At 45.4% G+C, this 27,519-nt stretch overlaps 2 protein-coding genes and 1 long non-coding RNA gene across 6 annotated transcripts in view; 2 read left to right on the top strand and 1 right to left on the bottom strand.

The window, feature by feature from the left end:
- The window catches only part of mapk1 (mitogen-activated protein kinase 1), a 40,535-nt gene extending 22,274 nt beyond the window's left edge, over positions 1-18,261 (top strand). Inside the window, exon 10 of one of the 3 annotated variants that reach the window (XM_034596010.1) lies at positions 18,238-18,261. The gene's annotated coding sequence lies outside the window, so the exon portion shown is untranslated. Of the gene's footprint in view, positions 1-18,219 lie in introns of all 3 variants that reach the window. The other 2 variants (XM_034596012.1, XM_034596011.1) reach the window with 2 other exon arrangements.
- On the top strand, positions 212-24,038 carry ypel1 (yippee-like 1). 2 transcript variants are annotated; one of them, XM_034596014.1, is made up of 6 exons: positions 212-390; positions 448-646; positions 8,657-8,940; positions 20,324-20,367; positions 21,762-21,870; positions 23,301-24,038. In XM_034596014.1, exons 3-6 carry the CDS (start codon positions 8,824-8,826, stop codon positions 23,388-23,390), a joined length of 360 nt encoding a protein of 119 aa, XP_034451905.1. In that variant the 5' UTR covers positions 212-390; positions 448-646; positions 8,657-8,823; the 3' UTR covers positions 23,391-24,038. The 2 variants fall into 2 exon arrangements, with proteins under 2 accessions (XP_034451905.1, XP_034451904.1); XM_034596013.1 differs by lacking the exons at positions 212-390; positions 448-646 and adding an exon at positions 3,456-3,818.
- LOC117767999 lies at positions 12,142-27,491 on the bottom strand. Its single transcript, XR_004614995.1, has 3 exons — positions 26,858-27,491; positions 22,734-22,735; positions 12,142-12,155 (listed from the first exon to the last, which is right to left on the bottom strand). It is a non-coding gene; the product is annotated as an uncharacterized LOC117767999 (long non-coding RNA).
- Positions 27,492-27,519: the final 28 nt, after the last annotated feature.

The following is a 27,519-nucleotide window of genomic DNA, read 5'->3' as shown; positions in this document are numbered from 1 at the left end:
CGGCCCCTAAACGCGGCCCTGGTGGGGGAAATAAAACCGCTCTTTCCTGCACTTTCCATGAACAAGTTGACAGTGAACGCAGCTCACACGTTCGATCCCACCGGGAGCATGAAGCCTGAACCACACACCCGGTGACGCATCGACCACAGCCGCTGTCCTGGAGCTTTCTGTGCGTAATGCGCATCACAGCTGATTAGGATCCGAGGATAGAAAGGCCGCAGACGGGACAGCTCGACCTGTCTCACCCCCCCCCAGGCACCGGACAGCTCGACCTGTCTCACCCCCCCAGGCACCGGACAGCTCGACCTGTCTCACCCCCCCAGGCACCGGACAGCTCGACCTGTCTCACCCCCCCCCAGGCACCGGACAGCCCCACCATGCACGCGCTCTGAGCCGCCGCACGGACCGGACTCTTCTCCGGAGTGACCCCGCACGCCTCCCGGCTCAGAGGAGACCACCACCGGGGGAGACCCTCATGTCTTTGTCCGCTGCTGTCTCCATGGGACAGTGACGGAGTCTCCATCTTCTCTTCTCGTTGTGAGGACACTGACACTCTGGCTTCTGCTGGAGCTCCGGGGGACACACCGGAGGATCCTCAGCGGCGTGTTGTGGTGTCTGAGGCGGGGGAAGAGGACGAGGTCCGGCGGTGAGTGTTGACCCGGTGACCCGCTGAGGACACGTGAAGTTTAACTGCACAGCTACACACCTTCAACTTTACATAATCACACTTTATATGGTGTTGGTTTCTATCACACAGGCTGGTTGTATTTATTCATATAGTTCCATGTTCCTTCTTCTTCTCGGTTCTTCTCGGACCCTGGAGGTTTATTCATCTGACACACTTTCCTTTATGTAACTGTTCAGGCCTCAGTAATAATCTTCTTACATTAATTAGTGTGCGAGGTTTCAACATCTCAACAATCAGCTGACGTTTCCTCTGCTGCTGTCACATGATCACCTGCGCCATCTCTGTTATGATGATGATGATGAAGAGGATGAAGGATCCTCCTCATCCTCCTCATCCTCGGCTGCAGATCTCGGTCAGTGTTTTTTTTCTGGAGCTGCTTAACAGGCCACGTGAACGGGCGACAAAAACAGCGCGAGGACGGATTTCATAACGGTCACGCGCGCGCAGCCACGCACCTCTGAGGGAAGCTGCAGTGTGATGATGATGAGGGTGATGATGAAGATGAGGATGTGTTTACGTGCGTCCCCTTCCTCTGGTGGTGCTGGTGAAGCAACAACACACAGGAGGAACAAAAACAGGCATCACAGTGATGATGAAGATGATGATGATGATGATGATGATGATAAAAACAACAATGGTGATGATGATAAATATCCCATGAGTCTTTGCTTCAGGCTGCACCTTGTTTCCTCGGCGTCACACGAGGACAGATTCGAGTTTGGTACCAGATTTAATTTGATTCATCTTCATCTTATCATCACATTCCAGATGTGGATCAGAGCCGAGTGAGGCTGATGTGAACTGGTGCTGACACACAAACATCTGCTGCAGGAGGAAGATCTATAGGAGTCTATAGAATATGAAACATGTGTAAACAAGCATCGGTGTGGTTTCACAAAGCTGCTCCAGGAATCTAGTGAGGTGTTTTCCTTTTCTGCCTTTTAGAATCTGCTTGATGAGAAATAGGAAGCAAATGAAAATCATCTTCATCATCAATGTTTGGTGAAATCCACTCGTCCAGTAGATTCAAATGGGAAAGTGCGTAAACAACTTTGGATGAAGCTTGATCATGGATCTGTTTCTAAAATTAACTACTGTGTGTGTGTGTGTGTGTGTGTGTGTGTCTGTGTGTGTGTGTGTGTGTGTCACATGCTGTCAATCTAACATCAGACTCTCTTATTGTTTTCCATCCTTCCAAGACACGAGGATCTTTTTATTTAACACATTCTAACAAACTCTTCACTTCAGATTATTAATAATCATCAGTTTGTTATTCGTGTGAAAAATCTGGTGACAATGTCCAGAATCTAAAAATGAGGCTTTAAATGAGCCGTGGAGCTGCAGGTGGAAAACGTCACCGTTCTAATATCTGAGGAAGATGAAGAATCTGATTCATATTCTCATCCTGTATTTATTTACACATCCGGGGATCTGCACGCTCCCTCCTCTCCGACGAGGTGCGTTCAGGCCGCGTGGGAAATAATCTCCTCAGCAACAACAGGAACAGAGCAATAACTCCGAGAGCTTCATCTTCCTGAAGCTAAAGTATATGATTCAATTTATTGCAGTGAATAACACATCAGCTCCGACATAGTTCACACAAAGACGCTCTATATGCATAAGTGGAAGGTCTGTGTCTTACAGCAGGAAATCATGTGGACGTGCACTGAACGTCTGGAGAGGAGAAGTTTCCACATTCAACAACCTGAAAACTGAAGTGAAAGAAGCTTTTATTTATAGTAAACACACAAAGTCAGCTTTATTAAAGTGTTTTTAAAAAAAAACAGAACTAATCAAGATAAATATCAACCAAAGAAAATCCAAACCACTTTATTTAATGACATTAACTTTATTGATTATAAGCAGGGGAAGTTAATTGAGTACAGATGCATCATATGGATAAGTTACTGTAAAAACTAGAATACAAAGACAAAGAGTTTCATATTTGAGAACCATCAATTATTTGCATGTTTAGTTTTCGGCTCATTTTTGCAGCACCACCAAATTGTTTATCATGTTTATCATCTACATCTTCTCAGAAACTACAGCGAGCGTCAACTGGGTGAAAATCTCCAGAATCCTTTTAGAAGACTTTAGAATCTCTTCCTCTTTCGCAGTCACAAGTTTCATTTTGTTGCTGCGATGCTCCATATCGAGCTGAATCACTGAGCTTTAAAATAGTAAAAAAAAACTGTCAATCAATCAAATTATATTTGTACATCCCATATTCACAAATCACAGTTTGTCTCAGATCTTAACAAGGTGCGACATCCTCTGTTCTTAACTGAGCAAGAGTCAAACTACCAAAATAAACTCTACTAACAGGGAATAAAAACTGAATAAACCTCAGAGAGAGACACATGTGAGGATCCCTCTCCCGGGACGCACAGAAATATGATAGATGCTTTATTTACAACAGTTTTTAACATAATGGAAAAGTGTGTCAATGTTTAAAGTATTTGTACATTAGAAACATGTACTGAATAAATAAATAACATCAGTCCAGTAAATCAATCAAAGTTATCAACAGTCAAAAAGAAAATTCAGTTTCATTTAATGAAAAACATTGACCATGAAATCTTCAGTGCAGATAAACCAGGTAGGATGAACACAAAGTTGACTGTTTATAAAAAGCTCTGCACACAAACAAACACAAGTATAATGAAGCAGTTTATTGTGCAGAACATAATAAAATATCATTCATCAAAACACCAACTAGAAATGAAACGGAAATAGAGCCCAAAATAAACACGAGTAGAGGAACAAACCGCTGTGCCTGGTTTCCATCTTTCCCACGGGAGCCTGAAGGCGGCGCGGCCTCCCATTGGCCCGCCGGGCCGTCAATCGGGGCCCCGTCTCCCGCCCACCTGGTGACGTGTGCGCACAAAGTAACGAGGCCAGTTCGTTTCGCACAAAAGACACAACAAAAGCCCGAGTGGCTCAAAATGAGACGCGTCAGCAGCAGCAGGACGCGACACTGAGTGGATGAGGCCGCGACACACACATGGAGCTCAGGCCGGGAGGACGACAACCAGCGGACTGACCACACAACAACAACAACAACAACAGCAGCACAACACAACAAACAACAGCTGATTGTGCAGCGTCCTGCTCGCATCTGATCCAGGTGGTGAGTAACAGCAGGGAGCCGAGGGGGCTACACAGCTGACAGCGCTGTGCTGGGTTGCGTTGCGTTGCGTTGCGTTGCGTTGTGTTGTGTTGTGTAGTTCACACGCTGCACCAGGATCTGAAAAACAAAGCAGCAGCGACACTGTTGCTGCCGTCGTGTGTTCTTTGTTGGAGAGAAACACGTTCAGAGGAAGAGGAGGAAGAGGAGGGAGAGGAGGAAGAGGAGGCTGTGATGTCATGATAAACTCCCGCAGATGAAGATTGAGGGCAGTTGAAGCGACACGTTGTGTTGTGGTTGTGTTGTGTTTTTTGTGTGAGTCAGAGCAGCCAAGTCTTTTGTCTGGACTCTTCCTGTTAGCAGAGCTGCACAGTCTTTGTTTTCACTGAGTGTGGATGTCAGCTGTTCGTCACCTGTCGTCCACTTCACCTCAGTCCTGTCCACTTCACCTCAGTCCTGTCCACTTCACCTCAGTCCTGTCCACTTCACCTCAGCCCTGTTCACTTCACCTCAGCCCTGTTCACTTCACCTCAGTCCTGTCCACTTCACCTCAGCCCTGTTCACTTCACCTCAGTCCTGTCCACTTCACCTCAGCCCTGTTCACTTCACCTCAGTCCTGTCCACTTCACCTCAGTCCTGTCCACTTCACCTCAGCCCTGTTCACTTCACCTCAGTCCTGTTCACTTCACCTCAGCCCTGTTCACTTCACCTCAGCCCTGTCCACTTCACCTCAGTCCTGTTCACTTCACCTCAGTCCTGTTCACTTCACCTCAGTCCTGTCCACTTCACCTCAGTCCTGTTCACTTCACCTCAGCCCTGTTCACTTCACCTCAGCCCTGTCCACTTCACCTCAGTCCTGTCCACTTCACCTCAGCCCTGTCCACATCACCTCAGTCCTGTCCACTTCACCTCAGTCCTGTTCACTTCACCTCAGTCCTGTTCACTTCACCTCAGCCCTGTCCACATCACCTCAGTCCTGTCCACTTCACCTCAGCCCTGTCCACTTCACCTCAGTCCTGTTCACTTCACCTCAGTCCTGTTCACTTCACCTCAGCCCTGTCCACTTCACCTCAGCCCTGTCCACTTCACCTCAGTCCTGTTCACTTCACCTCAGTCCTGTCCACTTCACCTCAGCCCTGTCCACTTCACCTCAGTCCTGTCCACTTCACCTCAGTCCTGTCCACTTCACCTCAGCCCTGTCCACTTCACCTCAGTCCTGTCCACTTCACCTCAGTCCTGTCCACTTCACCTCAGTCCTGTTCACTTCACCTCAGTCCTGTCCACTTCACCTCAGTCCTGTTCACTTCACCTCAGTCCTGTTCACTTCACCTCAGTCCTGTCCACTTCACCTCAGTCCTGTTCACTTCACCTCAGTCCTGTCCACTTCACCTCAGTCCTGTTCACTTCACCTCAGTCCTGTCCACTTCACCTCAGTCCTGTCCACTTCACCTCAGTCCTGTCCACTTCACCTCAGTCCTGTTCACTTCACCTCAGCCCTGTCCACTTCACCTCAGTCCTGTTCACTTCACCTCAGTCCTGTCCACTTCACCTCAGTCCTGTTCACTTCACCTCAGTCCTGTCCACTTCACCTCAGTCCTGTCCACTTCACCTCAGTCCTGTCCACTTCACCTCAGTCCTGTCCACTTCACCTCAGTCCTGTCCACTTCACCTCAGTCCTGTCCACATCACCTCAGTCCTGTCCACTTCACCTCAGTCCTGTCCACTTCACCTCAGTCCTGTCCACTTCACCTCAGCCCTGTCCACTTCACCTCAGCCCTGTCCACTTCACCTCAGTCCTGTCCACTTCACCTCAGTCCTGTCCACTTCTCTCACTTCATTGACTCAGTTCCATCCTCTGCTTCTGGAGCTGAGGAGACGAGGCTGCAGCTGAGGAGACGAGGGACAAAGGAGACAGGAGCTCCTCAAGTGGCTCGGCCTTGTTTTTCTGTCCATTTAGAAGAAATCTCAAGTGTTTGCAATAAAAACCAAAACGTAAAACTGTGAAGCAGCGCCTGACAAAGGGAGAACACACAAAACCAAGTGCTGTCAAATGATCAAACCCCAGTTAGAAGGTTCTTCACGGGTTCTAATGAAACAGGAACAACAGGAAACAGTTAAAAACAAGGTCAGAGTCAACGTGTTGAGATGATCAGGATCAGAAGAAGCAAAGAAGCTGCGTGTGTGTGTGTGTGTGTGTGTGTGTGTGTGTGTGTGTGTGTGTGTGTGTGTGTGTGTGTGTGTGTGTGTGTGTGTGTGTGTGTGTGTGTGTGTGTGTGTGTGTGTGTGTGTGTGTGTGTGTGTGTGTGTGTGTGTGTTTACCTTTCCCCGTGCACGAGCTGCCAGGGTTAAACTGGGCTAATTCAGGGATTATTCCTCAGGCACCTGTGCAGATTATTCAGTATGTATGTAAATATGTCTCGTCTGGGGGCCACTGGGTCAGTTTCCAGTTCTCACCCTCCCCGCCGTGTGAAGTGTGTGTGTGTGTGTGTGTGCAGAGCAGCCATGCTCCACGTCACGGCTGCTTCCTGTCGAGTTGCGGAAGCTCCTTTGTTTTCATGTCTGGCCGCTGGGCTCGTGTCTCGCTGCCGCTCTTCCTGTTGCAGCACATCGAGCTCGACTGGAAACTTCTGGAGCCGCTGAAGCTCATGTTCATTGTGTTGTCACTCAGGAAGGTTCTGGTTGCTCTGCTGGCGAGCTGCAGCAGACACTGTGCTTCTGACACAGAGGTGGTTGTGTCTCAGTAGGGTTTGATAGATTATCAATAAATAGATTAAACCCTGATACTTAACCCTGACAATGTCTGTACTTAATTAGAAGTTACCAGACAAGATGTGTTGGGTGGTAAAACACGAGAGAAGTGGTTTAACATCCTAGTTGGATGGATCCATTAGAATCTAACTGAAGTTCTCAGCAGCTCCTCACAAGTGGATCTCTTGTTATTGTCTCGTCGGAGCAGAAACCTGTTTTTAACCTGTTTTTGTCGTGAAGACAAGAAGTGAAAGCTGCTGTGGTTGAGCAGATAAAATACACACAGTCTAAATTTAATCAACTACAGGAGACGCAACATGTCAGAGTCCCGCCCTCGTCGTCTCACTGTGAGGACAGTGCAGATGTTCACTGATCTTCAGAAGTAAAAGTACTCACACGCTTCACTCGAGTAAAAGCAGCAAAACCACAAAGTAAAAATACTCCTGCACCACAGATTCATGAATCAGCGTCTGAGGCTGCGGCCACACGACAATGTTTTCATTTGAAAACTGTGGCGTCCTCGCTGCTCCACGATTTTAGAGACGACAAATCTGCGACAATTCTTCAACGAACAGCGAAACTACTCTGTTTAGTTAATTCAGATTTAAGAATTGTCCATTTAAGACGTCAGTAATCTGTGAACCTGTTGTTGGAAATCATCTGCTCTATTGAGCTGTCCAATCAGCAGCTAGAACTGTGTAAACAGGAAGACAGAACTGACAAGAATTACAGTTTTAAATGTACAAAACATGAATATTTTCTATTTGGACTGAGTTGTACTTGACTCTGAACCTGGAGAAACAAGTGCGTCAAAGTAAAAAAACGTTAGCATACTTTAAAATGACCATAACCATCCAGCTGAGGTTGTTTACTTTGCTAATTGTGTATGATTAACGTCAAGTTTCAGGTGCAACTTGTTGACTTTACTGTTCGACTCTAAACGGGTTAGCAAGCTAACGTTAGCCTTTCCAGTCGGTCCAGGTAACCGGTTACACCGAGCAGCTGCTGGTTGTAAATATTGTGTAACATTAAATGTCACTGTGTAAGAACTAGTTTGTGACGCGTCTCTGTGTTGTGTAACTTGTTTCACACTAGTTTGAACCTACAAGGAGTCGGAAAGTCAGCAAACGGACTCAGTTATGTTTATCACACAACTTCAATCTAAAGCTAGCTAACGTTAGCTGATAATCAGCTCTCTTAAGCTAACTCTCGTCTGTTCTGGTCTGACCTCGTCTGTCCTCGTCTGTTCTCGTCTCTTCTCGTCTGTTCTCGTCTGTCCTCGTCTCTTCTCGTCGGTTCTCGTCTCTTCTCGTCTGTCCTCGTCTGTCTTCGTCTGTCCTCGTCGGTTCTCGTCTCTTCTCGTCTGTCCAGGCGGCTGAATTCATCTCAGTTGTCGTTTTTATTATTCCCTCTGTTTTCGGTCTGAGCTGTTTTGTCCTGCAACAGGTTTTAAAAAATGGATTCTGCTTCATTTAGATTTTAATAATTGATGTTGAGAGTCTCTTCATCATGATTAAATAAAAGCCAAATTATAATAAACCGCAATTATCTTTCAAAACCAATCTGCCAAGAGGCCTCAGATAATAATTAAACATTTGTAGTATTTCCTCTTAAACTTGACTTTAGATAAACGTCGTTATTTGTGGACTCAAACATCTCAAACCAGAAAAACTCGACATTGATCTGAACTTTTATCGAAACATCAAACACAAACTGTTGTTGCAGTTGAAACAAAGTGTGAAAGAAGATTTGTGAAGATGCATGATTCTGCTCGTCTTTATCTCAGAAGCCACAGTAACCTCCTCCTGCGTCTCGGGGCTCAGTGAACAAACGAGGACCTGCTCGTGTCGTCGACGTGTTACGTGTCTTCATACGAACACGGTTTGTCTCCTCCTGATATTAAAGTTACATCATCATTCAGCCACGTTGTCAACAACATGTGATCGTAATCACGTAATTGATGATTGTAATCAAATGATTGCTGCGGCAAATGAGCCGAGTTCATATTGGAAGTGCAATCGAGATCACGAGCTCTTAAAATAGGAAGTGTGGAACATGTCACTCACCGCGTGTGTCTCGTCCCTCTGTCGCAGGTTTGATTTTCTCCGTGGTGTCAGTGTGGAGCGTGCCACACACCCGCTCCACAACAACGACGGCTTTTGCCTGCATCCTCCAGTGTTTCTTCTGTCAGCAAGTCCAGCAGAGCTGCAACTCGTCCAGTGCCAGCCCGGACGCCAGCGAGGAGCCCTGCCCCACTGACATGGTGAAGATGACCAAGTCGAAGACCTTCCAGGCTTACCTGCCCAGCTGCCACCGCACCTACAGCTGCATCCACTGCCGGGCACATCTGGCCAATCACGACGAGCTCATCTCCAAGGTACGGGTTCGCTGACTCGCCCGGTTCTCCCTGATGAAACCCTTTCACATGACATCCGCTGTGTTTACATACATGACGAAGGCTCAGGCCGGTTTGTAGTTGTGTCACAAAAAGAAGAAAACATTGAAAACACTTAAATCGGGGCTGACGCACAATTGTCACAGATCTCACACCACACATCGCTTCTCACATGCTAACGTTTCATCATGGCTCATGCTAATGTATCGTCTTGGCTCATGCTAACGTTTTGGTGCTGGTTCATGTTAATGTTTGGTTCATGCTAAAGTTTGGTCTTGCGTCATGCTACTACTTACTGAGATATGATTCAATGTTATTATTGCTCATCAGTGCAGCTTTAAATTTAGAGATATTCATGTCTGAGTTTATCAGAGTCCAGATGTTTTGATGGGATTTTACTGTTGTTAATGATTCACGTCAGACACTGAATCATTCTCCGTCTCTGTGGATCTAAACCACATCGTTGGAACACGTTGTGAGTCGTGCTGATAAAATGTGTCCTTGTAATATTTATAAACCAATAAATCAGCTGAGCTAAACGGAGAGTTGTCTCTGCGTCGGGACTCGGCAGTGACGGAGTGTTGTCTTCCACCGTCAGTCGAGTTTGACCTCGGTGTCGTTTGAGTTTCTGTTCACCTGAAGCTCCCGTCTCGACACGAGCAGAGACACAGAAGCAGCTGTTTAACATCTGTCTTGTCTCAGCATCTAACGTTTCCAATGGTTTTATCGTCTGATTCTTTTTATCGTCTGAATATTTCAGATAATGAGGTTGAAGACCAGAGTCCAGGGTCTCGTCTTCACATCGTTTCATTTGAATAGAAAAAGGATTTGTTTTATAATCACATGAGAGGCTGAAAGATATAAATGTCAAGTATTTGTATTATGTGAATTATTTCAAAGGACAGCAATTACATTATTTATATGCTATTTACATTATTAATATATTTGCTAATTATTGTTTTAATTAAATAGATTTTTTGACCCAAGCCGATGGAATCAAACTATTTATTTTGAAGATTAGAAAAAGCAGCAAATCTTCACAAATAAGAAACAGAAACTGTGGAAAGTTTTATTTGTATTTTACTGTTAATCGTAAATGAATCAATTAATCAAAGCCGTCAACTTATATTTTTAATTCCATCAACTAATCGACAAAATGATGCAGATCTGAACCTTTTCTACGCGTTAAAAAGAAAAGTTTGGTCAGAACTTGATATTCGAGCTGAGGGTAAAAACATCACCTGTGAAATGAGGTGATAAATCACATCTTGAGTCGTCACGAGATTAGTTTGACAGATGTCCTCGTGCCGGCTCCTCTCCCCCGGATCTTAACCTTTTAGAAATCATCGTCGTCATCTGCTGCAAACTTCCAGTCCTGCGAAGCATCGACGTTACAAACGAGCGTCTCTCTCTGCTCGTCTGGTTTCATGACAATCAGATCAGATGTGACAGTTATTTAACGCTGTGTTTGCTGTGCAGTGCTTTCAGAAACATTCATCTCTGTGGGACTGTGACCCGACGTCACTCCGGATCTCAGTTTGTTACGAGAGTCACAAAGTGTCTGGCAGCGCTCGTCTGAATTCAAAAGAGTTCGTCTCAAACCAAAGATTCGAGGAAAATGTCTTGAAAGACGAACGGACGACGACAAACCTCGATGTGGAGTCTTTTCAGACGTGTGCGATCATTCAGAAAATGATTCTGTGTTTGTGAAAAGACTTTTCATTTATCGTGCAGCATCTTATTTTATATGACATATTATGTTCCTGTGCTTCTTCAGATTTGATGGGAAATATTCAGTCAAAGCAAAAGGAAGCTGTCGTGGTCAAAGCTCCAACTTATGATTATTTCATTAACTTGCTGATAATTATTATTATTATTTTTACGTTAGTTTCTTAGCAGGATTACGAGGCTCTAAAACTCGTCAAATATGAACACGACTAGTTTGGTCTTGAAAAAAAAAAACACATTTCTAACACCCAGAACAACATCAGCCATAAAAGATCGACTACAGATAAGTTTGTGTCTTCCAGCTCCTGAATCCGTCCACATCCTGTCTTCCATCATCTTCAGAGACAAAAAACAAACAGAAAAACTCATTTTACAGTCGCATCATATCCAGTCAGACGCTGGAGATTCGGCCCATCTGCTGAAAATGAGAAAGTGCTGCCAGGTCTGGACATTTATTTGAGAGCGAACAAATCGGAACCTGAGTGAAATACAAACGGAGAGCGAGCTGCTTTCTCTGGCTATGAAGCGTAACTGTGTCCACCTGCCAGAGGGGCTTCTGGGTAGTGAAGTCCAGCTAGTCCACGCTGACTTTGTGCAAAGCGTGGATCCACAGCTGCTGAGCAAAGAGTGAAGCTCCTGAAAGATCAGACGAAGCAGAGCGGCAGCGGCTGAGGCGCCGACCTTTCGTAATAAGACGGTGACAGCGTGCCCACCCCCCCCCCCGTGTGTTGCACTCTCACCACGAGCGAAGCTGATTTATTCAAATGGCAAAGATGATGGCCGATCAATCTGTGCACTCGCCATCTCCATGTCCAAATCCATTTGCCTGCTGCCGCTCGGAGACTTGGAAGCTCACGGCTCGTTAGCGCGAGCAGGAAGTGAACAGCTCGGCCACCAGACTGTTCCTCTCTGCAGCATCAGAGGCCTCGACACAGTCACTCCTAGTGCTGTGAAGTCTGCACAGCAAGGATCTCACAGGGTTTTAACTGTTTGAGGCCAGCGTAACTCACACTGATGCCAAAAGAAAGTGACTTTCCCTCGTCTGGTCTGCACCTCACCGACGTGTCGCCTGTGAGGGTTCACGGTCAGAGTGAGAACTGGGACCAGGCAGGACAGAGATTGATTGATTGACTTTTATTATTGTGTCGTGCACATCATTGTTGTAATTTAACAAGATGAGAAAGAAACTGGAACCAGAGCTGCAGCATCAATATCAAAACTAAACCAATAAAAAAATGAATAAACCATCCTGACGTTTTTTCGAAGGTTGCAATATTGAATAATAGTTATATTTCCTGTCGTATAGTTCTTCTCAAATCATCACAATAAGGACAAAATGGAAGAAACTGGCTGAGGGCAGTTTTGGATTCTCTCTCAACGTCTCTAAATTGACACCAACATTATATTTTCAGTATCTTCTCTCAGTAATGTGTGTTTCCTGTTCTTATTCTTTTTAAAAACTCAGATTCCTGCGTTATTTACATCCCAGTTTTCGTCTTCCTCTTCGCTCTTGGCACATCCGTGTGTTTCCTGACACGTTGCCGTCACCTGTAAACCTGGAATAGTGTGAAGCCACTGGCAGGAATGTGTGTTGCGTCATTCACATGTTCGCACACGTGCACTTTTTGTATATGTCTTCGTGCACAAACAAACAAAGCTCATAAGTCATTGATTCACGATGTTGTTAGAAGGTGATTTTAACTTGTTTATGTGAGAGCAGCAGGTTGTTGTACATCATGCAGGCGGCTCCAGACCGAGCAGCGGGTTAGCTCCTCACTTTAGTTTGAGCCAAGAAGCCAAACAGAGGTCAGATGTTGAAGTGCTTGTAGATGAGGTTTCTCTGGGTGGGGGGGGGTTCGGAGGCGGCTGGGGCCTCGAGGTGGAGAGAAGGGAGAGCTGGGACGGATGTGGGGATATTTACTGCAGTAAAAGTACAAATACATTGACAAACATACAACCACATTAACTTTTCTACTTAAGTAGAAGAAAGTAAGCACTTGCTTTTAGGTATACTTCAAGTATTACCTCTGTGTACTGATTCCCTGATGCAGTACTACATCCTGATGGCTGCTGCGCCAACACGACAACGTTTTCATTTGAAAAACCTTCAACTCTGCTTCAGAAACATCTGACGTCCAAACTCTGGAGATTTAAAGTGTGTAAACTCTGCTGACTCTGCGTTTCAGTCTGAACGAACAGAAACTGAGATGTTTGGAAACAATGACGTAGACTCAACCTCTTGCTGATTGGTTCTTTTCAGTCACAACCTTCCCTGATTGGTCAGGCTCCTGTCACATGACCTCCTTCCAGATTAAAACAACCAGCCTCAGCTCCCAGAGAATCAATTACTTGTTACTGACCCTGTTGTGTTAGTTAATTCTGTTCGTATCGACGAGGATTAAAACTGATACGGAGCCAAAACACTTGTTCAGTTTGAAAATGTTCCCAAAGGAAAACGTGGTCATTCTTCACAAGGGATGCTGCTGCAGGAGGCGGGGTCTAATGCTACCTGCCCGCTCTGATTGGATGAACGGACCAATTCCCCTCTCGTTAACATAAAAAACTATTTATAAAACGCTTTATAAAAATGTAGTGGAGCAGAAAGTAGTCATTTGCATATATATGGAGTAAAAGCAAAGATTTTTGCAAATCAATCTACATAAGGAAAGTACAGATAAATGAAAAATATACAGAAACTAAATAAAAGTACTGTTACTTCCCACAGAACTTCTTTACAGTTGTTTAGGGACGTGTGAGAAAGCAAATGTCTGCTCGTGGTTTAGTGAAGAAAGAAGCAGTTTGTTCTGAAGCAGTTTGATTTAAAGAGACTTATATGAATTGAAACATCACAGGTGTATAACCTGATGTACGAGCATCAAACCATTATTGACTTTTCCTCTTCACCTCCTGCGTGAGACCGGGATCATTATGAGCTCTGACGTAAGTAACGAGGTGGGAGCTCGGGGCGTCGCTGCTCCTGAGGTCAGCGAAGAGGAGGAGGAGGCTGAAGATGATGAAGAGTTTGTTTGATTGGAGTCGCAGCTCACTGTTTGCAGAGGCTCCTCAGACGTGACGCCGGAGCAGGAATGTTGGAGAACCAGTAGCAGCAGCTTCAAACAGGGAATGAGATTTATTACAGTCACACAGGAGCCACGTCTCAGGGAGTTTCCCCCAGAGACGGATAATCCGCTGCAGAGTTTGAGGTTTGTTCACAAAGCATCGACTCGTCTTGTGTTGTGGTTTATTTTGTTATTTTATTGTTTCTAAACGGGAGAAAAGAGTGAAACTATTAAAGCTGCACTCTGATCCTACGGAGACGTGTTCATGGGGTAAAGACAGTGAGTGATGTGATAGAGAAAGTGAGTGTGAACTGAAAGTCCCTTTGACCTCTGACCCTGAGACCCTGAGAGTCTCCAGCTGTCGAGGGACGTCCGACCTTCTCTGCAGTGAGAACTCCGGCCTGGTTTAACGAGTGAACTGTTGACTGGCTCGTCTTGTCCACGCTGTCGGTACCAGAAGGTGACACTTGAACAAATGACCCCGTTTGTCTAAACAATCCACTTTGATAGTAATTGGATTTCATTAAGGGAGCTTCCCCTGACAGCCGGTGCTGTTCCTGTCGGCCTCTCGTAGTAAACACGCTGCTGTTCCTCGGTTTCCACGATCAGCTCGTCCTGCACACGTCTGACATCCAGCACTCAGACTCGTGAAGTGTCCGAGACTGTTTCTAAGTCCGTGACGCTGCTGTGGAATTAATAAGAAAAAGTGAAAAGGGCCTAAAACACCAGATTAGGAAAGAAGGTTCTGCACGTTTCCGTTATCTCATTTAATTATAAAGTCTCCAAACTTTCAGTATCTAGAGAAAAAAGAGACTCGAGGTTTATAATATTAAAGTTCTTCAAATCTGTGAAATCTGAAAAGGGCACGGAGACGTTTGTAGTAATCACAGATGATATCAATGCAAATTCATGATTGAAAACACATTGTAATCCAGAATACATTTAACAATAATTATTGATATTATTTTAATATTTTTCCTCGTGTAAAAAACACAACAGCATCAATTTGTTTGCTTTTAGAAAATGTTTAAAAAAGTCAGATTGCTCCCATCACTTCCTGTTAAAGCTCCAGGATCATTGGATAATTAGTTTTGTCCGACTGAGACAACAAAAACAAGAAGTGTTGAATTAATAATGATATTAAATTTAAAATGATATGAAGAAAAGCAGCAGATCCTCACATTAAGATCCTGTAACTACACAATATGAGTGTATGTTCAATAGCTTCTGTTAAATGGTTGATTCACGTTTAGTTTCTACAGTGAAGATCAGATTTTCTCCAGAGATCAATATCTGAAAATTGTCCTTATAAACATCTCGATATTAATTTTCCCTGTTCACAGATGTATTAATAAGTTCTCGATCATCAACACGTCTAAGCCGATTATGTTGCTCAGGAGAAGTTGACACCGTCGCCTGGTGTTTTCCACGACTCGCTGCCAAGGGCCGCTCGCCACGACCACGTTGGACTTTCACCCCTTATTCAAATCTTTGTTATCGTGCTCCTTCAGAGATTCTTCCTTCCTCCGCACACAGAGTATGAGAATCGTAACGTGTCCGTAACGAAGCTCTGCAGGTTCTGCTTCTCTGCACAGTTACAGCTTGAGAGCTGGAATCTCCTGAACCAGGTTTAAAAATAAAACGGTTTCTCCTCCCCGAGCTTCATGCCAGCCGGCGAGCGAGGATGCAGATGGAGCCAAGAGAGAGGATTAACCTGAGAGCAGAAGGAAGTGTGGCAGGCACGGTGCCCCCCCCCCCCCCTCCATCTCCCTCCTCACACACTAAACTAAATATGGGAAAATAACAGAAAAGACCATCAATGCCTTGTTTGTACGTTTAGCTCAAGCTGGAGAAGAAAGTCCTGTTTTATCTTTGAGACTCTTGTGTTTGTGGTTTTGGATCAGACTCACTTCTCCACCTCAACATGTGGACACGTCCTCAGTGGGACGGGTCTACGACGGCAATAACACCAAACTGACAGGACAAGACAAAATCCCAGATTTGATCCAAGTTGATACCTTCACCCAGAACCTGCTGGAAACAAGAAGCTGAGGCAGAAAACCAGAGCTGACATGTGTTGTTGTTGTTGTTGTTGTTGTGATCCAGAGCATCTTCTCAGCGTCGCTGTCACTTCAGTTTTTATCAGATATGGGTTACGTCTTAAAGCAGATACGAGCACTTCCTGAAATCCGATAGCGGTGTGAGCAGCGGCTGAGAGGAAGCGTGGAGGCCTGCGGCGTGATGATACACCATGAATACTGAGGAGGAGGAGGAGGAGGAGGGTTTATACCTTCGTCCCACCCGTCAGGCTGATGGAAGCCGCTCTAATGGATTGATCACACGTTTTATCGGGAGCCGGTTTCTCCCCCCCCCCCCCCCCCTCGTCCATCTAGTAAACTGACGTGTGACCGAGTGCGACTGTGACAGAACAATTTAACGTTGCTGCTTTTTAATTTCATAATTAAAACCAAGTGAATTATGGGTCAGCAAGGATTTGTTTAACTGTTCAGCAGCCGCGCTAACAATAAATCCAGGACTTGAAAAATGAAAAATCTAAACAGATGGTGTGTGGGTTGGTGCAAACGTCCCCGTCACCTTCAGAAACCAGGTTTTTATTTTACGACTTGGACGATGATGGACAAGTCAGAAACTCTGTATTTCAAGTATTTCGAGTATTTCAGGACGGGACAGTATTTCCACCTCGTCATCGCTCCACGAGAAGAAATCCTTCCTGCTTCCTGTTCACACGTGTCCAGAGCGTGTGAGTGGTCACGTGATTTGTGTTGTTGTGTGTTTAACATGAACAGAGACGACTTCTCATAAGGAGCCAAAATGCTCGTCTGGACGTTTTAGTCGTTCCTGATTAGACAATATTATAAATGTTGTTCTAATGAGGACTGGAACCTGCTCTGGAGTCTGAATTGATTGACTTTTAATATTCATTTAAACATAAAATCATTTTTATTGACTATAAATATAAGATATATAATATTTAAAACTATTGTTTGAAATGTAAATGGAGCGTTTGGGTTGATAGTGAAGCTGAACCTTCACCGACAGTCTGTTGAGACAGATGGTAGAAGTTCACGTCAGCAGGTCCGTTAACAGTTTCCAGTTAATCTTAATTTATTCCAGTTAATCTTTATTGTGATTCACATTCAAAGGAGCAAATTAAAATCCTCTCTGTGAAACCAGAAGCAGTCGTCGGGCCTGAGACTCGAGGAGACACGAGGAGACTCGAGGAGACACGAGGAGAAACAAGGAGACTCGAGGAGACACGAGGAGACTCGAGGAGACACGAGCAGACACGAGGAGACTCGAGGAGACTCGAGGAGACACGAGGAGACACTTCTCTGCAGCGTCTCGCCTCTCGAGGTGGATTTGTGTTCTGAGTCGCGCTGAAGGAGCAGATTTCTCTCTGCGAGCTTTAGTTCCCCTCGGTCCCGGGCGGTCAAGAGGATTCAGGGATTTAGAGATTTGCTTTGTTGGATTCTCATATCGGGAACGAGTCTTTTCTTAAAAACAACTGCAGCAGCTTCAGAAAATGAGCTGGTGTTTCATTAAGCTGCAGCAGAAGAAGAACCTGTGGGAGCTTTTCACTCAGAACCTGCAGGATCCTGTCGTCTGATGGAAGACGGAGGTTCTGTCAATAAAAAGAAACGTGAACCAAATTTATTACCTTCGCAGAGGACGTCATGTTTGTTTGTAACCAAGATTACACAAAAACAACCGAATGGATTTAATGAAACACGGTGGACGGACGGAACGTGGACAGAGAAGAACCCATGAAATATAGATTGGACTTTGTTTTCTCATTATGAAGACGTTCTTCAACATTTTAGTTGATTTCCCAAAGAATAATTCATGGATCTTAAAATCGTTCATGTTTGGGTTTTTTTGTTTGTTTGTGAGCGAGATTACGCAAAAACTTCTGGAAACATTAGGAGGAAACTCGGCTGAAGGACGTGATACGAGTTTTGGTGCAGATCTGGATCGGGGGGGGGGGGGGAATCTATTTATTCTTTCTTTAACTTTGCGAGATAGATCATCACAGAACTGGTATTTATGATTCTGTGTAATTTGGTGCAGATCCACATAAAAATCCTGATCTAGTGAATTTAAATGTGGTTTCATGAGGAAATCCAGGATCATTTTGACATTAACATTGTGAGAACATTTTCCTTGTTTTCCCCGAGAATAATTCATGGATCTTGATGAAAAATGTCTCGGGGACAAATAGTGAATCTGAAGAATATGTTTCAACATGACGTTTTCTTTCTAATTGAGTTAATCGGACGTTGCTGGAGCGTCTGAGCGTCTGAGCCACGAGCATCTTCCTGCTCCTGATGTGTCTGTAGCTGAGTTATCGACAGAACAGATAAGGGCAGAAAGAGGTGGAGACGTCCCAGTGGTTTAGTTGATGGCTGAGCTGCAGATACGACAGTTCCTCCTCCTCCCTCTCCTCCTCCTCCCTCTCCTCCTCCTCCTCCCTCTCCTCCTCTCCTCCTCCTCCTCCTCCTCCTCCCTGGCCCAAACACTGCGGAGGCGACTTGTTGTCAGCTCCACGGGGATCGACCTAGTTCCCTCTCACAGCTAAAGGTCACATGTCTTGCTGCTGCGGCCTGTGTGTGTTTTGCAGATTTCAAACTTCACACACAAACACCGAACTCGAGGATGTAGCAGTGAGACGTCGACTCCCGCGGCGACAGGAGAGAATAATAATCTTTTTTTATTTTTTATCTCCAATCGGCTTCAAGAGGAAAACCGCTCTGATGTGAAATCAAACCCTCCCAGTCCAGAGGATGGCGAGCAGCCAGCTACACACTGGTCCCCTGAGCCTCTGCGGTGGTGGCTGTGGTCAGCGGAGGAGCCGGCTGCTGCTCCTATTAGGTGGAATTAGCTCAGCGCCCTCGACCGCAGCCGCAAACCTATCTGCTGCGCTCATTTGCAATGGAAAAGGCAAATCCGCTTGGGACCTGGGGCAGCGGGGGGGGAGGCTGTCGTCAGCCGGCGTGACGTCACGTGGCCACTCAGGATATTATCAAGTCAGATTTTATTACACACTCTGTTCTCATCGCAGCGATAAGAAGCTCCTGTGAATCGCTGTGGCTTCATGGGGTTATTTATGGTTCAGGTTTATTTATAGGAAGTGTTCAAACTGGACCGATGATTCATCTTGTTCGTTTAATATTAACAAACATTTCACACTGATGGGATTTTTACTAACTTTGGGAATTTATCTATTTGGGATCGAACTTTCTGAGGATGTTTGTCCACATGGAGATTTGGAAACACGTGAATGTGGGTGTTTACCACAGACTGTAAAAAAAGACGGACGACAGAGGGCCTCGATCGCCCCCTAGTGGCTGGCTGCAGTATAGGTCATAAACCCCGCCTCCTCCATGTTAGCAGATGGGACATGGACCAAACTTAATAAGTCAAAGGAGACGTTTGAAGTAAATGTTTGTCAAAGATGTTTCTGTCATTTCACGTCGTTCTTATCTCACTGATGTTTGTTCAACTGTTTCTGATCAGTTTGATTTTAATTAGTTATTTGATGATTTTAAAAACGCAGTGAAACGTCATGATTGACAGCTGAGACTCAGGGTTCATCCCCCGATCTTCACTGGACTTTACCTCTGGATGTTTCTGGATATTGGGAGGAAGTGGCCTAAACAGCTGACTTCATGTAATTGGATTACATATTAAATTTCCGTGTAACTTTATTCCCTAAGTTGATTGTAAAGAGTCGAGTGTTTTCTATCGTGTTGAGTTAGTTTGAATAAATCAAAACTTGAAAGTGATTTGATTAAATAAAGTTACATTTAAAAAGTTTACATTGAACTTAAGTAATAAAGTTACACGGAAATTTAACATTTAGATTAAACACATAAAGACGTTAACATTCATTTCAGCCTCACGAGGGAAGAACTGTGTCAAACATGGACACACACACACACACACACACACACACACACACACACTGCATTTAGTGACAATGTAAACACACACATGTTTGTTTAAATAAAACGTGCGTGCGTGCGGTTTGTGTGATATCCACCTAAACTGAATTTTGTCTGTGTTGTTACTGACGTTTCATTCAGAAAAGCTCAGATTGTCGTCATGTGGAAACATTCAAGTCTCTTCTTCTTCTTCCTCTTCTTCTTCTTCTCCTTCCTCTTCCTCTTCCTCTCCTTCTTCCTCTGTCTATAAACGCTGCTTTGTTGTTCTGCTGATTCGCTGAACATCTGGAACACGCTGCATCAGTGGTGAAGCTCAACATGTTGACTTTGCAGGAGGGAAAAACTAAAGTGACTCTTTGTATTAATAGATCTTTATCCAGATTAAGATTATTCTGGTTTTATAGACTCGCTTCACAGTCTATAAAACTTCCAGCTGCTTTTTAACGCGCCAGCAGCTTCTTACCTGATTTTTTAACGACACGTTTTGCAGAAAGTTAAATGAAGTTTGATGTTTTCCTGTTGAACGAGGAAACGTCCGGTGCCGACGCTCCTGTTCTCAGGCGTCTTCTCCTCAATGTCAACTTACACCATCTTTGTTTCTCTCTCTTGTTTCAGTCATTTCAAGGCAGCCAAGGACGAGCCTACCTGTTCAATTCAGTGTAAGTACGAGTCTCACAACTCACCTTCATCGTTTGGTTTCTGCTTTCATTAAAAGTGATGGGGGGGGGGGAGTGTAAATCAAAGTCACTCATGAGTTTTAAACCAGTTTCACACGTTGAGTCTGAACACAGAGTTAAACTGGTTCTTCCTGAAGCTTCTGCCTTCGTTTCACTCAGTGTTGCTCTTCACTTGTTGACTCACTGCCGCCGGTGACCAGAGAACGACGCTGCCACATGTGAAGTTAACACACAAGCTAATAACAACAACAACAACAACAACAACAATGCACGTGATCCCGAAGGAGACGTGTTCAGACTAGAGACGAGACGGTGGGGAAGTTTCCATCCGTCTCTTTTAGTTGTGGTGGTTGATCGCAGCCCTGTTGGGAGTCATCTGAGGTTTGAATGATCATCTTCATTACTGGTTAAAGTGCAGACCAGTTTCTCGGGGGTGTGAACAGACGAGTCCCCGGTGACGTCTGCAGGAGTTTTAATTTGTCCGAGGACTTTTCTCGACACTGTTTATGTTACGTCTGTCGTCAGACGTGTGGTTTTTTTTGTTTGATGCCAAAATGTTTCAGACAAAGATTCAGTGAATTTCTTTAACTGCAGAAATAACAGAGATATGAATATTTGAACCCATACTTATCTGCAGTTTTATTCACTGTAGTAAATAGTCTCCAGTGTGTAGTTTGACAGTGACTGTTGTGTGTACTTTTACTTTGACTCTTAAATTGTGTTCTACTGCTTCTACTTGGTAAAAGAAGTTTCTGAACCCACTCACTCGATAACCACGACTTCACTCTGTGGCTCTTCTGTGACAAGAAAACATCACTTCACTAAACACATCAACATCAACATCAACAGCGTCGGCCAGTAAAAATACATTTTAAACGTTTATTTCACACTTTAGTTTGATACTTGTAGGTGAACTTCCCGTTGAATGAGCATCTTTAAATATAGAAATCAACATATTTCGCTGCCACAACTCCCAGGTTTGTTTTGTCATTGAAACAAACGGCGGCATTAGAAATATTAGATTAAATGTAAAGGATATAAACCTGTTTGTCTTTATCCACACAACGATTCAGATATTTTTGATCCGAATAAGAAGGAGAAGAATCTCCAGAGAGAGAGAGCCGAGGCGTGCTGCTCTCTCTCCTCTCGTCCCTCCGCCATTTCTCTTCCTGTCAATGCCACAAGCGCAATGCATGATGGTTAGTGACCATCGGTTGCACACTATACTTCTCACGATGCACTGTAGGAAACAATGAGTGCACTATATAGGGAACAACAAATTTCACCAAACATTCGAGCAGCACTTAGTGATTTCAGATCTTCTCGTGAGTCTCTCCCCGACCCCTGACCTCTGACCTCTGACCTCTCGTCTCCAGGGTGAATGTCGGCTGCGGGCCAGCTGAGGAGCGGGTTCTCCTCACGGGTTTACACGCTGTGGCTGACATCTACTGTGAAAACTGTAAAACCACGCTGGGCTGGAAATACGTGAGTCAAAGTCCCCCCCCCCCCCCCGAGGCCTTTTACCTGACTGTGTGTGATGTGCAGCTTTACGCCTGAGGTCCTGTGGAGCTCATCTGAGGTCACGTGGCTCCAAACGGACACATGATGGAGCGACAGGTCGAGAGAACAGGGTCGCTCATTACAGCGTCACCGGTTAAAGCCGTGGTGACAGTTTTCTCTGCTCAGGTTTGTGTTTCGGCTCCGAGCGGCTCTCCGGTCTCCTAGAGCAGCAGATAATTACAGAGCCGAAAGGTCGGCTGCCGACAGCCAGACCGGCTCCTCTGAGAGTCTGCAGTGATTAAATGTCAGGCCGTTTTGAAGGAGTCTGTCCCGGTAATTGTCTGGAATGACGGTAGAAGGGAGTAAAATAACTGAGCAACGTGTGAGACAGAGACTCACTTAGAGCTTCAGACAGTGACACAAACAATTAGAGGTTCTCAGAGAGGCGCCGCGAGCAGCTCACAGCGGAGCTGCTTCACGAGGCCGAGCAGCAGCAGGAGGAGAATAATCACAGACATGACGGTGACGTCCTGGATCCTGTGACGCTCAGCAGGACGAGACCAATCACACGACTTCAGTTTCACTGCAGCTCTAAAAATTCAGCTTTTCACTGAAGAGAACGAGGCACAAACAGTTTATTATTAAAGAGCTAAAAGTAAAAACCTTCATAGGAAGCTTCAGAGGTCTCATTAGGTGTAAGGAGTTGATATGATGATAATTACATTATAATGTAGTGGAGCATTTGAAATGATGTTTCTCCACTTTTTCTGCATTTCTTGTTTTAGCATTAATCAGGGCTACGAATAGATGAAGAATTATTTTCCCACTTGACTCAGTTACATCCACACGACTACGTTTCAGTTTGAAAACTTCATCGTCCACACATCCAAGATGTTTGGAAACGAGGACGTAGACGCTCACAGCCTCTTGCTGATTGGGTCTTTTTGGTCTAAACGTAGCCTTCGCTGATTCGTCAGGCTCCCGTCACATGACCTCCACACGGCGGTTTCCTTCTCGCTTGTGGCCGAGCTCTTGTTTTGCTTCCTGTTCACAGCGGCACATGTCCAGTGTATGTGAGTGGTCACGTGTGTTCAGGCGTGTTATTAAACCTGAAATTAATTTCTCTGATTTTGTTTATAATTTATTACTTTTTTAATCAAATAACTGAAATGTTCTCAATGTAATATCACAGAGAAATAAGGAAACCACAGTTCCCAGTAGATCGTGTGGAGATCGAATCATCGTCGATTTGTTGAAACTCTAAATGGAAAGTTTTACAATGTTCTGTGAATCATCTAGATTCATCTTTTGAAAGCTTCTGGATCCAGGAGATGTAAAACCAAGTGTGATGATGGATCTGAGGTGTTGTTCTTCCTCGTCGGTCGTGTCACTGACGCGTTTCTCTGGTTTTGCAGGAACACGCCTTCGAGAGCAGTCAGAAGTACAAGGAGGGGAAGTTCATCATCGAGCTGGCTCACATGATCAAGGACAACGGGTGGGAGTGACGCTCCGACTCGTCCTTTTCTCCGACCTTGGAATTATCTTTACTGAACTGCGTGGAGCGATGACGTCCTCCCATCACCCCGCCCCCCCCCCCAGACCACCAGCCACCCCGCCCCAAAAGAAAACAAGACGAAGACACGCCTCCACGAACAGTCACCCGCTCGTCTCCTTCACGTGCACACGCCCACCTGCTCATCGGGAAGCTGAGCGAAGGACGAGGGGGCGGAGCTACTCCTCTTGAATAAGTCACGTCGCAGGAGTCCGGTCGTTTACGTTGAAGATTGTACGTCCTCCTTCGCGGCTCCAGAGCTTTTGGGTTCGATGCCCACTCGCCCACTCGCTCGCTCACTCACTCACCTCCGAGCCCCCCCCCCCCCCACGCTTACAAGTGATTGTGGTGATGTGGCGCCCGCTGTGCCACCGGAGACGGACTTCACTGAAAGGACATTTCTTTGCTTTCCTCGTCCAGCGACTCTCTGACGACCGATTTGATTTTTAATTTGCTTTAGTTTAAAAAACGTGTGGGTTTGGTTACGGTTCTTTTTTTTTTGCTTTGATGGCAGATGGATGTTACTGGTTAGCATTTAATTTCCCCGTCACGTTGTGTTTCTGTTTATCTGTGCCGGGCTCGTCGTGTCTCCGCCTGTAGCTGAGCATGCTTCTCTTTGCTAAAGTCCAAATGAGCGATCAGGGACGGGTGCGGGGGGGGGGGGGGGGGGAAGGGAGTTTATCCTCGTTACGGATATGTAGCAGCATCTTGCTTGTTTTTAAAGTGGCAGCGGATCTGATTGCAGTAGTGTGGGATTTTATACCGAATATTATTTTCCATTTATATCTTTTTTTTTTTCTGAATTGTGAATTTACGTTTCCTCCCGCCCCCTTCTGGTAGCACCTGATACTTTTCTTTTTGACGTGTGTGTGTGTGTGTGTGTGTGTGTGTGTGTGTGTGTGTGTGTGTGTGTGTGTGTGTGTGTGTGTGTGTGTGTGTGTGTGTGTGTGTGTGTGTGTGTGTGTGTGTGTGTGTGTGTGTGTGTGTGTGTGTGTGTTATACCTGTAGTGTTTGGCTGAATGCGATTGTGGCTGGTTCCATTTTGCAGCAGAAACATGAAAAGGAGCAGAAACCTGACGTCCGTGTCACTCGTCATAAAACAGATTGTATTATTCCATCGTGTAGTAATATGAGACACAAGTACATATGAGTATAAATACACATCCTATGATTACATATCCATAAATACTATGAAAATGTTCGTAGTACGTAGATATCGGAACATGGATTCTAAATATATATATATATATATTTGCTGTCATGCACACATGTATATATGCATATGACTGTGTGTGTCTATGCAGTGTGTGTGGTCACCGTTACACAGACGCACACCTGAACGACGCTCCCTCGTTTGCACTTTGCAGAGGCCGCGGCTTCCTGTCGGTTTAGAGGCAAAGCGTCCGCTCGCACTCGTCTGGTCCGGAGTTTCTTCTTTAGATGAACGACCGGTCGACGGAGACGAGACACGAGACGTTTGACGGTTCGGAGGATTTCAGCTTTTTCAGATTCTATCAACATAATCAAGTCAAACTAAACTCTGCTTCTCATCTCAGTTTGATTTTTCGACTTGAGGAGAAAAGAGTCGTTTCTTTGCTGCTGTCCTAGAAATCCTGTCGTTCCCCCCCCCCCCCCTCTCGTAGGTCTTTTGCACTTTATGCTTACCCGTCTCTCTCTTGTCTCACTGCGGACGCCGTCTGTGCTTTGCCTCTAAGCCGCATGAATCATGTGCCTCTTCAAAACATGAACGTCCCCCCCCACCCCCACCACCCTTGTGTTTTCTTTCTGTTGTGCAGTGCATAACTCTGACCCCTGGTTCAACGTGGCCCTCGAGATAACGTTCTTCACCAAAATCCTGATTCTGGGGTCGACAGACACACGTATATTTTCTATGTTCGGATTCAGAGGTGCAGACACAGATGAATATTCAGTTTATTAAAAGATGGAGACGTGTGGCCGCTGAGGGGTGGGCGGGGCTTGTCAGCTAAGAGACGGACGGGGACAGATTTAAGAATCAGCAGTGATTGATTACTTTGCCGGCGAGGTCAGTCATATCACCTTTAATCCTGAAAACAAAGACAATGCAAACCCTGAGCAGTGAAACCTACTTGAAGATAAACAGCTGAGTTATTGGCCCTGTTACAGTTTTTGTACATAAAGTAATATTTAAGGTTTTATATGTATTTCTACCGGGTTAGTTCTTTTACTTCCCCAACTTGAAGCACTTTTGTTCACTGTACCTCTGGCTGTGTGTGTGTGTGTGTGTGTGTCAGTGCGTGTGCATGTGTATTAGCCCACGTGCACGCCGGCACACCAAAGCGAATGTTTAGTTCCTTTTCCTCCGACTTGTTTTATTTCTCTCTTTTTTTCCGTCTGTTTAGTTTGGAAGTTTTTTTTTTTTTTATTTGATTGGTCCTGTTGTTTGTGTTTTTTCTTTCACAGCTGCTCGGCGTCACCGTCTCTCCCGGTGATCCGCGGTGTTGGAGTCGGGTTGAAGTTTGTTTGGAGGAGATTTATCCCCGTTGTTTGTTTGGTTGGTTTGTTGTAGCTCGTGGGTTCGAGCCCGTTGGAGGTTCAGGTCTCTGCTGAGCCACGTCGAGGGCGAGCTGGAATCTCCCACCGTGTCGCAGCCTTTACAGAAAAACCCTTTCACACCACGGTCTCTGAACGGAGGGCGTCCCCCCCCGGCGGCCACACTGGACGTCCTGAGCTTTTAGCAACGCTGGCTGTGAATATCTGATTGTACTTCTTCAGAACCTGCTCATTCTCCTGCAGGTTTCTCCCTGAACGCTTTGTCTGATGGATGTTTTGGTTCCGTCGACTCGTCGCTTCGTCCCAGTCGAGGAGCTGCTGCCGTTAAACTTTGCATTTCAAGACATCTCAAACTAATTCTACCCTTTTCTTTCAAAAGCCAAAAATGCAGGATTGTGTCCCACAGTGCACTGCCCCCCCCCACCCCCCACCCCCGGTGTTTACATGGTGCATTCAGGCGCTCTTTGTTAGACCGTGACCTTCGGGACATTTGACCTCACTGAGTCATCAGTGCTGGTAAACTGGTAAAATACATTTCATGAAAACTCGCCGAAGTTTTCTTCTTGTTACTCACGAAATGGACAAGATGTCTCGATTCAGCAGCTTCCTCCGAGCGACTCGGTCACATCGGACGAGTCGAGTGATTCAACTGATGATGTCCACACTTTGTCCCTGAGCTCAAGGACGAGACATGTTGAACGTCCTCGTCTCAACTCTGCTCCTGACGTGAGAAGTTGTTGAGCACCGTGAAAGGACGTCCGGGCTCAGTGTGGCCTCTAGGGGGCGCTCTTTCGAGGGCTGCACCCTTTAAGTTCGCGGCTCCTGAACTGGGATGAAGCGTTTTGGGTTCATGTCAAAACTCGGAGGGAACCAGTATTTGTAGGAAACCATTTTTTTTGGGGCCTAAAAAAATTTGATTAATCACAAGTTTTACGCGATGACTGGTCCTCAATCCTGCGTCAACTATTATTTATTGTATCAGTTGCATTATCAACATGTCTGTCAACGATTTGTGATTGACAGGTCGTTGTACAAAGTGGCAGAAAATAGTGGAAAAGGCCCAAAGTTACATTCTGAAAATACAAGAATATTAAATGTATTATCATGAAAAAACAGATATTTGAACATAAGAAGCTGGTACCATATGAAATATGATTTAAAACATTGAATCGCTAATTATAATTGTTGCCAGCAGCAAATCTGTGGCTCATGCTAGCAGACGTCTGCTTTAATCATGACGGGACGGGGGGGGGTACTGGTCACTCCAACATGGCGTCTGTGACCCAGCAGCAGAGCCTCTGTCCCCCCCCCCCTTCGATCAGTCACAATAAGTCGAACCCACAAAAAGCCGTTGCCAGGGTCACGCCGGTGTTTACCAAATACGAACCAGGTTCTATTGAAGGCGTCGGTGTCGTGTGTCAGTCGACAGGAAGTGAAGACGCCGGGTCCCCGGGCGCCATCCTGCAGACTCAACCGTTAAAAACCAAAATCAAAGAGGAGAAGCGTTTGTCTTTCTGCAGAACGTTTGATTCTCTGGACTCGGCAGCGTC

This window comes from Hippoglossus hippoglossus, chromosome 9, assembly GCF_009819705.1.
Source record: "Hippoglossus hippoglossus isolate fHipHip1 chromosome 9, fHipHip1.pri, whole genome shotgun sequence".
NCBI lineage: Eukaryota > Metazoa > Chordata > Actinopteri > Pleuronectiformes > Pleuronectidae > Hippoglossus > Hippoglossus hippoglossus.
The sequence above is the reverse complement of the archived record's forward strand: the minus strand, read 5'-3'. Positions and strand labels throughout refer to the sequence as shown.